At 39.7% G+C, this 13240-nt stretch overlaps 1 protein-coding gene across 1 annotated transcript; it reads left to right on the top strand.

The window, feature by feature from the left end:
- Positions 1-14: 14 nt before the first annotated feature.
- Positions 15-11438, top strand: LOC134293768 (phospholipase A2 inhibitor and Ly6/PLAUR domain-containing protein-like). Its single transcript, XM_062962375.1, has 6 exons — positions 15-136; positions 2049-2138; positions 2569-2685; positions 4650-4802; positions 7618-7758; positions 9221-11438. The coding sequence occupies exons 2-6, from the start codon at positions 2075-2077 to the stop codon at positions 9355-9357; spliced, it is 612 nt and encodes a 203-aa protein (XP_062818445.1). The 5' UTR covers positions 15-136; positions 2049-2074; the 3' UTR covers positions 9358-11438.
- Positions 11439-13240: the final 1802 nt, after the last annotated feature.

Raw genomic sequence — 13240 nt, 5'->3', positions numbered from 1 at the left:
TGTGGCTTGTGGGCCGTGTTCTCCTCCTCAGTATCATGGATTGTACTGGGCGTGGTGGAACATCGTTGTGATTCAATTTAAGGAGCTTCTTTTAACTTCTAGATTGATCGACTGGTGGAGATATTCAACTGAAAAGGTATAAGCTGGATATAATCCTGCCTCTCTGCTATCATCATTAGGCTCTTTCTTTGTAGTTATGTTGGGTTGTGGTTCCTCCCACCATTTCACTGGATGGGGAAAGATGCAAGGATCCTGGGGAATGCAATGTTTTCTGTTTCCTAATATCTGTGGTTAGATGTTGCTCAGGCATTCTGTGATTGTACCTAATTGCATCCTATTAAAATGACGAAGGGGTCATGTATTTGCCTACTAAAGTAGACTTGCAAGAGGGGAAGTGTTAGGGATTCCTCTTCTTCAGAAGAGGAAGAGGAGCAGGAAAGTGTTCATGAATCTGAGGGTGAGTTGGAATCTGAGGAGACTTTGCAAGTACCCACTTTTCATGAGAGGTGAAAGGAAACAGAGCAGAGACATCGTTCAGCTAGAATAGCTGCCAGAAATGCAGCTGAGTAATTAGAAACTGCCCTAGCAGCTGTGAGGGGACTCAGAACTATAAAGCAGAAGTAGGTGCAGCCAGCTCTTGCTGGTAACAAACTGACTCTAATGCCTTCGCTCCCGTGTGCCTGCTCCAAGTCTGCATCTGGATTTATTGCTGTTTCTTTGTCTGAAGTAAGACTGCTATTTGTTTTGGGACTGTATCAGAGACTAAGAACTGCATTTGCCTCAAGACTTCCTTGCATTATTCCACTGAGTGTGCTGTACTTTATGTTTTGCTGAAGTAAAGCAGTTTTCATTTACTTACCACAGTGTCTTAAGGCTGTTCTTGAAAGACAAAACAGGACAGGAAGACACATTACAAGCAGGTCCTTGATGCATTTGAGTAAACATAGGTTGGACATGCACTCCCGTTAAGATCAATCAGATTTTGACAAGGTATCAGCTAAGTGTGGGTGAACTTCTCAATTTTAGCGGGCTTACTTGATCTGTATTAAAACAGGTAGCATAAATAACAAAGTGCATATAATTCAAAGGTAGACTAGAGAAAAATCCCTGTTCATTGCCTACTATAAAATGAAATGTTGGTTTTTGTTGGGGGAAATAGTCTTTCATAAAGTGATCTAAATATTCTAAAGGCATCACATCCTATCTGATCTTGGAAACTGAGCAGAGTCAGACTTGATTATCACTTGATTGGGAGACTAACAATCAATCCCAGGTTCTTTAAGATGTATTTCAGAGGAAGGAACTGACAAAACCACCTCTGAATGTTCCTTGACTAAGAACACCTTATGAAATTCCTGGGGTCACCATAATTCCAGAGGTCACTGCAAGACACGTACAAAAAGGCAAATTGTTTTCAATATAAAGTAGAGATGGAAAAGTAGGTGGGAGAAGCACCTGCAGCTAGCAGATGGAGGAAATGGCAGGAGACCAACATTCTTCTCCTCCACCATAGATGAAATCTGTGGTACGCCATCTAATGCTGCTGCAGTATCACTTAATCATACCAGTACTGTTATCTTTTGATGAAATGGTTTTACATAAACATACTACAGGCAAGGAGGCTCTGGAGCTGAAAATACAGAGTATGGATGAGACCTTTACCATGCTATAAAGTTTACTTATGTAGATACTTGCTTATCTCTGACAGATTTTTTGACCTCAGGTCAGTTGACCAAATTCAGATAGCAGATAACATACTAATATCACTATACAGTTATTGGAATAACTTATTCAATTGTCCAGTAATAATAAAAATGAAAGCATGGGAATTTATAGGCTTGATCGCCTACCCAGACATGGCCACATTATATGCAAAGGGCTTAAGTAAGTAATGACAAATAGAAGTCCAAATGATTTTATTAAGGCTACTCCAAGTATGAAAGAAACTAGAACCAACAGGTTGTGCTTGCTTATAAATGTAGAACATTTACACTTGTACATGTATTGTACATGTTTGCTGTTTAATATCAATATCATTATTATTACAGATCCGCCAGACCTTGCTTCTCTTGGGATGTTTCCCAACATCATGAAGACTTTTCTGGGATTCTTCCTCATCCTTGCAGTTCTAAGGAACAGTAAAGATTTACATCTTTTCTCAATTTGAATTTAAAAACTAGTATTTTTCTTCTTGCCCTGGAAGCCCACAAATTTTTCAGCACTTTTCATAATTTGATATTTCAGTTGGAAAATACAATTTATTCAAAAGTACTGGAATATTTTGGCATTGGAATCAGAAAGTTTTCTTTAAATGTGACTGAAACCTGGGCAGAAATATGGCTTGTTGTCTGATTTTCCATTTCGGGAAATATGTTTTCATTTTTTTAAAGATTCTGCACTGAAGTTTGCCAATGATAGTTTGTGGTTTAGACAATCTATATATATGGCAACACCTGATCCTATTGAGGAGGACCTTGTTGTATATAGCAAGTAGGAAAGAGAAGAAAACAAATATTGTACTAATCGGTACAGGCATATATGAATCTGTTTCCTTTCCTTCTTTTTCAGGTGTTTCTCTAATATGTAAATATTGTCAAGCTAAAGGCACTACATGTACAGAATATGATTTGAAATGCAAAAATTCCAACGATGTTTGTGCAGCAATATTGATTGAAAACACAGAAAGTGAGTTTTTTGTTCAGATAAATTTAATTGAAAGGATGGAAGCAATCTAGTAGATATAGAAAACAATCCCCTTTATTCATAATGTATTTATTTTAAGCACCAAAATATTAAGGTTTCAACCTTTTCTAAAGCAGGAATGATGGAAAATATGTTGAATTTGATAGATTTTTGAAGATTTTGAGTGAACCAGAAGACACATGAAAATAATCAGGGAATTGAGTTTTGGCACAAGGTTGGGACTGAAGTTATCCCTTCCTGTCACAGACTAGTAATGATCATACAATAATAATAATTCTTTGTTTTTCTATCCCGCCTCCATCTTCCCGAGAGGACTCAGGGTGGACATGGGGCCAAGCCCAAAGGAAAAAAACACAAATATGATTAAAACATAAGTAAACAGTATAACAAAAACAGAATAAAATAAAACGGATTAAAACACAATGATACAATAATACAATACAATATAATGGCAAAAGTGCTTAATTTAATTTGAAAATCAGCAATGAAAGATAAACCAAAGATTTCATGGTAAAATGGGCTCGTAATATTCAAATGGCACAAAAGAAAAGATGTGGGGAAGGGATATGAAATTTACATTATGATCTTAAATAACTTTTTTAAGATAAAATGAATAGATGGTATTTAACTTCAGAAAAGATGTCCAAATGTATAAAAAAAAATCAATATGTTGGAAAGGTAAATAAAAAGAAGGAAATGCTTACCATATGTGTTGGATTTCTGATAAAGCAGATAATCTGGATTCAAAGTCATGGTTGAATAGAAGAAAAAGTTCAAATATAATTGAAGCTAGATTTCTCTTCTTCTCAGAGTATGGCACAAGTAGAATGAGAATTAATTAGAAAAAAAATCAGTACATTAGCTATTACAGCTAGACTCTTATATGTACAAATATTTGATACAGATGTAACTGTACAAACAGATTTGGTAATAAAGTTGTATGATAGTGAAAATGGGCAAATTGACAAAATCTAATCAAATAAAAGATACTGGAAAAGTTTTAGGGTGCATGTAGATTTATGACTGAATATAAGAAAAAATGAGGAAGAGAAAGAATCTTAGAATTTGATGGATGCATACATTAATAAAGAAGTAGAGTCAACATACAAAGTGGCTAAATGTGATAAATTTTAAATATTTAGAGGAAGAAGATCTAGTGGATATCTCCTAATCATATCCAATGCACAACCCATCTGTAGTTTGTAGAGTTGTGAATTCGGGGTAAACCTTGACCGTTTTCGTGTCCTGATTTCGGTCGGAGACCTGATCCATTTTTAGGGAATCTCCGGAAATTGGGGGGGGGGTCTTTTTGGTGCCAAAATATCCATTTTCTGTCGGCCTATTTCTGGGGTGGGGGGGTTCACATTTAGTCAAATTACCAGGCAAACTCAAAATCAATATTGGCAGGTGGTTTTTGTTATAAGGAAAATGAATTCCCCGATGTTTCAGTAAACTACCTTATAGGACCTCATAAGAGTAAAGCATTAACCTCATAATCCTGCAAATACTGGTGATGAAACAACATTAATGAGCTGGTGTAGTTGACTGCATACATAGTAAAACATGTTTGCTTGTGAATGTTCTTTTGTTCAATGTTGCAAAGCAAGTATTCTCCACCTGCATATGCCCCATTCCTCCTCCACTCCAGGCAGCTTTGAAACATCTGAAACATGCTGCCATGGCTGTGTGGGGGCCAGGTGAGGAGGAAGGGGGTCATTATGGAGTCACATGGTTCTGGCTGCAGTTTTCCATTAGCATGCACATGACAACGTTATCTGGGGAATGTAGTAAAATGATAATATGCTGCTTGTGTGCTGGGGAGCAAGCCAGACATACAAGAGACACACAGAACGATATTTTTGTTGCAATTATTTTATTCCAGAGAGAATTGAGCCAAGGATAATTCATATTTGCCCGGTTTGAGTAGGTGAATTGCTTTTTTGCAGAGGGTAAACCTGAACGGACCCTTCTAAAGAAGTGTGAGGACCCAAGAATGTGTAGCATGCCTTTCCAATATGTGAATATGGGGAAAGGGAGATATGAAAGGACAAGTATTCTCTGTTGTAAGGAGGACCGCTGCAGGAATCCTGTTCCTCGATGTAAGTATCCTGGAAGTTTAGGTGTGGCATGTCAACCCTCTCAAAGTGGCTGGACAACAGTTTACAGGAATCAGAAATTGAGTAACGTAAGGAGGGCTGTGCTTTTCCCACTCTAGCTTTAACCAAAACCACACGAGGACCTCTTTCAAAGCAATGGTCCTCTCTTTTTTTCTGATGAAAAGCAACACTGAGGTTGAGCTGCCATTCTCTGGGTCAAGCAAACAGGACAGTTTGATTAGAAGAGATAGTAGTATATTCTCCCCTCCCATGTTTTCCTTCAGAGCTCAGCTGAAACACTCTGAGAAGTAAGGTTATGACTCAAAAATCCAAGTAACAAATGTGGTCCTGCCTCATTTGGGATCATTAGTTACTTGAGTGTTGCAAAACTCCTTCTGATGGAATGAGAACTGATTTGTTGATATAGATCTCCTCTATATGTACCTGTTAATCTGGGGATATTCTGGATTAGAAATGCCCCTGGGTGTCCTAGAAGGCAACCATGTACTTCATCCCCATAGTGGAAGTGAGGCAGAATTCAGAAAGGCCAGCTGGACCTAGACCACATCAGCCACACTGCACTGTCACCTTATTATCTGGGCCTATTTCTTCCTAGAATCATAGAATCATAGAATCATAGAATAGTAGAGTTGGAAGAGACCTCATGGGCCATCTAGTCCAACCCCCTGCCAAGAAGCAGGAAATCGCATTCAAAGCACCCCCGACAGATGGCCATCCAGCCTCTGTTTAAAAACCTCCAAAGAAGGAGCCTCCACCACAGTCCGGGGGAGAGAGTTCCACTGCCGAACAGCCCTCACAGTGAGGAAGTTCTTCCTGATGTTCAGGTGGAATCTCCTTTCCTGTAGTTTGAAGCCATTGTTCCGTGTCCTAGTCTGCAGGGCAGCAGAAAACAAGCTTGCTCCCTCCTCCCTATGGCTTCCCCTCACATATTTGTACATGGCTATCATGTCTCCTCTCAGCCTTCTCTTCTGCAGGCTAAACATGCCCAGTTCTTTAAGCCTCTCCTCATAGGGCTTGTTCTCCAGACCTTTGATCATTTTAGTTGCCCTCCTCTGGACGCTCTCCAGCTTGTCAACATCTCCCTTCAACTGTGGTGCCCAAAATTGGACACAGTATTCCAGGTGTGGTCTGACCAAGGCAGAATAGAGGGGGAGCATAACTTCCCTGGATCTAGACGCTATACCTCTATTGATGCAGGCCAAAATCCCGTTGGCTTTCTTAGCAGCCGCATCACATTGCTGGCTCATGTTTAACGTGTTGTCCACAAGGACTCCAAGATCTTTTTCACATGTACTGCTGTCTAGCCAGGTGTCCCCCATTCTGTATCTTTGATTTCCATTTTTTCTGCCGAAGTGAAGTATCTTGCATTTGTCCCTGTTGAACTTCATTTTGTTAGTTTCGGCCCATCTCTCTAGTCTGTCAAGATCGTTTTGAATTCTGCTCCTTTCTTCTGGAGTGTTGGCTATCCCTCCCAGTTTGGTGTCATCTGCAAACTTGATGATCGTGCCTTCTAACCCTTAATCTAAGTCATTAATAAAGATGTTGAACAGAACCGGGCCCAGGACAGAACCCTGCGGCACTCCACTCGTGACTTCTTTCCAAGATGAAGACGACGCATTGGTCAGCACCCTTTGGGTTCGTTCGCTTAGCCAATTGCAGATCCACCTAACCGTAGTTTTGTCTAGCCCACATTTTACTAGTTTGTTTGCCAGAAGGTTGTGAGGGACTTTGTCGAAGGCCTTACTGAAATCCAGGTACGCTACATCTACGGCATTCCCTGTATCGACCCAACTCGTAACTCTGTCGAAAAAAGAGATCAGATTAGTCTGGCATGACTTGTTTTTGGTAAATCCGTGTTGACTATTAGCAATGACTGCATCTGTTTCTAAGTGTTTGCAGACCACTTCCTTAATGATCTTTTCCAGAATCTTGCCTGGTATCGACGTGAGGCTGACCGGACGGTAATTGTTTGGGTCGTTCTTTTTTCCCTTCTTGAAGATAGGGACCACATTTGCCCTCCTCCAATCTGCTGGGACTTCTCCCGTTCTCCAAGAACTCTCAAATATGATCGCCAGTGGTTCTGAAATAACTTCCGCTAGTTCCTTCAGTACTCTTGGATGTAGTTGATCTGGCCCTGGCGACTTGAATTCGTTTAGAGTGGCCAGGTGTTCCTGGACAACTTGTTTCCCTATTTGGGGTTGGATTTCCCCAAATCCTTCGTCCATTTCATGTTGCTGAGGTTGAAGATGGCTTTCTTTTTGTGAGAAGACCGAGGCAAAGAAGGTATTAAGCAGTTCTGCCTTTTCCCTGTCCCCTGTCGCCATCACCCCATCTTCTCCTCGCAGAGGCCCTATCGCCTCCTTTTTCTTCCTTTTTCTACCAACGTAAGCAAAAAAGCCTTTTTTGTTGTTTTTTATGTCCCTGGCAAGCCTGAGCTCATTTTGCGCTTTAGCCTTGCTAACCTTTTCTCTACAGGAGTTGGCTATACGTTTGAATTCTTCTTTGGTGATTTCTCCCTTTCTCTCTCCTGGTCACGTGAATGCCTCTGTTGATGTCAACATGGGGCAAGCACAACATCAGGGACTTCTGCAGTTATCTGATGATGGGGAGATTCAGGTCTGAACTTTTCTTTGCCTTGATAAGTACAGGGAAAAGGGGGCGGCAGTCATGGAGCATTGAACTGGTTCTGTAGTCCACACTGCTGGAACCATAGGGCTTTTTTGGAGTTTCAGCCAAATTGCTCACAGTTGCCTGGCTTGACAGGCACAGATGATGAATTATTTCTATTTGGTTTCAGTCGAACCAGGGTTCATCAGACCCAATGGGAAGCAATGCCCGACCTGCTTGGCCAGGAACAGTTCATTGTGTGGATCAGACATGGTAGATTGTTCTGGATCTGAGCACAGCTGCATTCAAATCAAGCAAACATTTTCAGAAGGTAATTCCAAATTTCAAGATTTGCAAAACTATTAGTTGGTATTATACAAGGGACCTATCTAGCACAAGATGTAGAATACCTGAATTGGTACATTTGAAGCAAGCCTGCCTCATTTAACAAAGCTTCCTTTTACAATGTCTTTTTAAAATCTATCCAGCCCACCCTTCCTCTTTCATCTTTATGGACCTGGGCTTTGGGAGGTAGTGAAGGACAGTTGGAGAAAGAAAGACATTTGATGTTGGGTTGCAACACAATGTCTACAATAAACAATGCCATAAAACCCAGTTGGAAAGAACTGAATTATTTTCTTATTGATCTAGGCCAGTGGTGGCGAACGTAAGGCATGTGTGCCAGAAAGGACATGCAATGGCCTCTCTCCTGGCACCAGAGCTATCTGCTGCTCATGTCCTCTGGCTTGCTTGCTTGCTTTCCTGTTTGCCCAACCCCTGTGCTCACTTACCGCTTCCCCCCCCCCACTCGCTTGTTTCCATGCTTGCCTGCCCCCCTTGCTCACTTGCCACACTGCCTGCTGCTTGCCCCCACCCCCACCCCGCATTCTGCCAAATCTCTAAAAAGTTCACCATCCATGACCTAGGCCAGTTGTTCTCAACCGCTGGGTCCACAGATGTTTTGGCCTTCAACTCTCAGAAATCCTAACAACTGGTAAACTGGCTGGGATTTCAGAGAGTTGTAAGGCCAAAACACCTGGGGACCCACAGGTTGAGAACCACTGATCTAGGCCTTAACCATTAATGCCTATCAACAATAGGCAGAGTAAACAGCAGCTGTCTCCAGAATCCCTTACTGGGCATGTCTGAGTAGCAAGAAAGGAAGGAACGTGAAGAGCAATAAACCACATTAGCATGTTTTATAGCATAAATCTATAGATTTGATCTTTTTTTTCTTGTTCACCAACGTGGAAATCCTAAGGAAAGTCGAGGTGGGTGAAAGAAAAAGATACTTGTCATGCCACCAAAAAGCCTTCCCCTATTTCCTTCCCCAGTTAGAAAGGTTTAGCTTGCATTGTATATAGTTGTTGTGGGAGGGATCTAAAGTTAGCCTTTCCCTTTAATGTAGTGGTTCCCAACTTTTTTTTTGACCAGGGCCTACTTGACCAGGGACCAATACTTCTGCTTTTAAGAGATAAGCAGTTTTATAAATAAATGTCTATTGGTGTGAGTGAAGAATTATTGCACAGACCTCCCCCCCCCCCCCCACTATAGATATGTGTTTGTCCTGACGTTCTATGGCCGAGTGGATGGTGACTAGTAGATAGCATATATTATGTATCTCAAGATCTAGAGCTGATAGGGGAAAACTGGTGACATTATTGGAATCAGCAGGTCAAATACACCCAGAAACAGGGCTAACATTTGAGGCACCAAAATGTGTGTTGGCCAGTGTTATGATTCCAGTGTTCCCTTTTTCTTCTCTTACTTGCTGCCTTCACTTCCTTCTCCAGGTACAACTTGGGTGACAATCTTCAAGAAGGGCTGTGCTACTAGAAACATCTGTTTCAAGCAGGGTGGGAGCTATATTGAATCATTTAATATGCCTAATCCTAAACCTATTTGCAACCGGGCTCGTCCCAAAAACTGAATTCTTCTCTGTTTGTCTCCATTTACTGAAACGTGACTGAGTTTATATCATAGCCCACATGCTATTTTTAACATTTTAATTTTATTGACTAAAATCCGCATACAATAATTGAAAAAAAAATGCAACACCATATGTAATATGCACATATAACACTGGCTACTACTAACCTACACTACAAATTACTAAAACAAATACTAAAAAAGAATTATATACAAATTACAGATAATAAAAAGAAAAATTAATTATAAATTGACTTCCAATTTTTCTATCCATGATATAAGTGCCCTACCTCCTCAATATTTATAGAACATTTTACCTTTGACTAATTTCTTACTCACCTCGAACCGTGAGGAGAGGTTGGTAAATAATAATAATAATAATAATAATAATAATAATAATAATACTCAGAATTATACATTCTGAAACTTGCCATTAATATCTCTATCTTTCTTGGAAGAAAATAATAATAATGGATCCTTCTTAAAATTCATCTATGATTTTTTTTTCACTTATCACAATAGAAAACTTGGCTATTTTAGCAAATTTCAAGATTTTCATCTCCCAATCTGTTTCAGATGCATCTCAGATCTGGTCCAACTATTTATATGGGTCCAACACTGGGGAATAATCTGAATTCTGTTTCAAAATGTGGAGTATCCCCCGACTTTGGTTAATATAAATCAATGCTGCATCAAGGGAAACTTACTACCATGGTATCCTATATTAGTTCCATATAGAATTTGGCCTCTTCAGAGCTGATCCGTGACCCTTCTGCATTACGTCATCAGTATTTATGTACACAGTGATGAATGCATAAGTGTCATTTTACATTTTCAAATTAATGCAGTTTGATACCTCTGACTGTCATAACTCAATGTTATGAAATACCGGAGATTGTAATTTGGTGAGGTACCAACTTGCTTTGACAGAGAAGGCTGTCAAATTCTTTCAACATCCAAATACAGGCCGTCACCGAGTTAACAACATCCAACTTACAAACAACCCATAGTTAAGAATGAGGCTGAGACAACAGGAAGTGGGAGAAATCTGCTTTACTTGTGAAAGAGTTATCATTGGGAAAAGGTGTCTCAACTGAAGTTTTATCACCAATCCTTGTTTCTACAACAAGCCAAATTTTGCAAAATCCAATTATCGCAAGGACAGAAAATGAGGCGAAATATTCTGAACAGGGGCTCATATAGCAAAACAAACATCTTGTTCATAACTTGGGGACTGCTTGTAAACCAAAGCCTCCTGCTTCTCGTTGTGTTTTTCTAAGAATTCCCGATAAGTCTTTTATAGTAAGGAAACGGCAAAACAGAAGCGGGCAGTGTTCCTAGACTTTGCATGAATAAACAAAACTACAAATAATAGCCAACTCAACTGAAGTGAAGGACTTCTTGCTCATAGAGATGACATTACTGGATAAGGATAAATGAAAACATGGATTATAGTCCTGTGGATATGGGAGTCATATATGTGTTGACTTGGAGAAATAATGCCATATATATTAAGTCTTCAGCAGGATAGTTTGGAAATCAATAAATATTTCCTTTTCTTTTGTTCCTTTGCTGACTTGTGATTTTCTTTTCCTTCCTTTTTTATTTTGGTTGGGTGGTTATTCTGCTTTTAATGTTTTTGAAATTTCTTAACATTTGTTTAGTAAAGAGATCTTATAACATGCTTAAGATAAGCAAATGTCTGTTTCAGTCATCTAGCCATCAAGTTGTACAGCAGATTAATTTCTTCCTGTTCCTAAAGTCTAAAGAACCAAATAAAATATTGCTTGTCATGAATTCTGGTCTTTTAGTCTTTTTTACAGTTAGAAGAAAAGATTAAGGAAAAAAGGCAAGTTTTTCTTCAATGGGCAAAACAAAAGACCACATATCACATTCAATTGAAATGGAGAGGACCATCCTTGTTTAGTGAAAATAATTATGCAGATGTAACTCAGTAAATGTGTCACAGAGCATTACTTCCATAACATAAAAGTGGGTCCCAGAGGCACAAATAATATGGACAAAGTGTAATTAGATACCCATATTAGTTAAAAAAGAGAAGGTCAACGTATTTCAGCAAATTTACATGTTTTCGAACTGCGAGATTGGCAGAACCTGGGTTTCGTTTGTTGTAAAAATGGGTTTCTCTGGCAGAGGATTTGTTAATTGATGTAAGTCTGTGTCGAGAATTTGGTGGGGGTTAATTTTTTTTAAAAAGAAGAATTTTTTTAAAGATATCAATATTTAAAAAACCTGAAAGTTTAAAAAACCTTGCAATTAAGATAATGTTGGGAAATATTTCCAGTAGTTGCCAATTGAATTCAATCCATAGCTTTTCCACATATCAACATGGGCATTAGATAGAAGTGAGACATTGAATGTGATGAGTGTAGCTCTCCAAATATGGATGGACGGAAAGGACGACATCAGCCCAACAACACTTGGAGGCCCACAACCTGTAGCCCTCAGAAGATTTTAGCATAGTTACAAAGAGCCAAATTCAAATAGTGAAGAACCGTTCATCCACGCCAAGGAGACACACTGCAAGGTGGGCATTAGTAGATGACCTTCATCCATAGGAATCCAGAAAGAGCCAGCAGGAGTGATCTAGATATCCAAGAAGCCTTGCTGACTGTAAAGATGTCATGATCATTGTGGTGGCAGTTGGAGTTTGTCGGTTGAGCAGAGCAGTTGGTTCTATTCAGTGGGAAAGGAGTGTGATCGAAATAAAGAGATTGTGGGAGGAAGTTGAGCAGCTAGAGAGTTTTAGCGGAGAAGGGCTAAAATTAAAGTTGCTGAGCCTTTAGTAGGAATAACTAAAGAGCTGAGGTTACATCCCTAAGTCATAGAAGGACTAGGGTTAACCAGTTAAACTCCCCAGTCCAAGTTTGATCGGGTACAGATCAATTAAGTTCAAGAAGGACAGTATTCCTAACTGAAAGAAACAAGTCTTATAAAGCTAATACCATACTAAGCTCAGTGAAACGATTGAAAAGTCTTGCAACACTTACTGTACAGAAGTAACATCGTTCAACTTAAGTTATAACATTCTTGCAACCATCAAGCTTTGTACTATAAATAAACAAGTTACTGTTTCTTCAAATGTTGCTTATTATTTGAGCAAAGCATCTTTCAAAGGTGGTGGCAGCGACAACATAGAAAAGTGAAATACATAGAGGTAGAAGGTGAACCCTTCGCATTTTGGTGGCAGCGGTGGGATCCAAAAAGGTTCCATCCCTGTCATCACATCAAGTCTTCACATAATTGGTGGCAGCGGTGGGATCTGAAGGGATTCCATTCTCTGCCACGTCAAGTCTTCACATAATTGGTGCCAAGCGGTGGGATACGTGTAACAAAGACTGATTTAGTGCCTGAGATCCGTGTAACAAGAACTGATTCAGTGCCTGAAATTCGTTTGGCAAAAGTTAGTTTGGTGCCGGAGATCAGCTTTAGGTAAAAGGGCTGAGGTAAAACTTGTCTGGAAATGGCCACCAGGAAACAGAAAAAGTTGGCAGAGGAGGCAGGAGAGCTTTCCTCCTCAGATTCAGAACAAGTAACCTTGTCTGAAATGTCTCTCAAGTATCAGTTAGAGATGAAGAAATTAGAGACTGAATTGGAATTGAAAAAGATGGAGGATAAGCAAAAAGAGAAAGAGAGACAAGCTGAGGAGAGAGCCAGGCAGGCTGAATTGGAGGATAAACAAAGAGAGAGAGAATTTGAGTTGAAGAGAATGGAAATAGATTTGGAGAAGCAAAGATTGACACACTCTCAACCTCATGCTGATACCCAGGAAGGAGATTTGAGAGCTGAAGCACCTGATGTAATTTTAAAAAGGTTTCCCAGATATAACAAGGAAGATGATATAGAAAAGTTCCTTATATCCT

The sequence above is a fragment of the Anolis carolinensis genome, unplaced genomic scaffold (assembly GCF_035594765.1).
Source record: "Anolis carolinensis isolate JA03-04 unplaced genomic scaffold, rAnoCar3.1.pri scaffold_10, whole genome shotgun sequence".
NCBI classification, from domain to species: Eukaryota; Metazoa; Chordata; class Lepidosauria; order Squamata; family Dactyloidae; genus Anolis; species Anolis carolinensis.
Note: the sequence above shows the minus strand (reverse complement) of the source record. Positions and strands in the feature narration are given on the sequence as shown.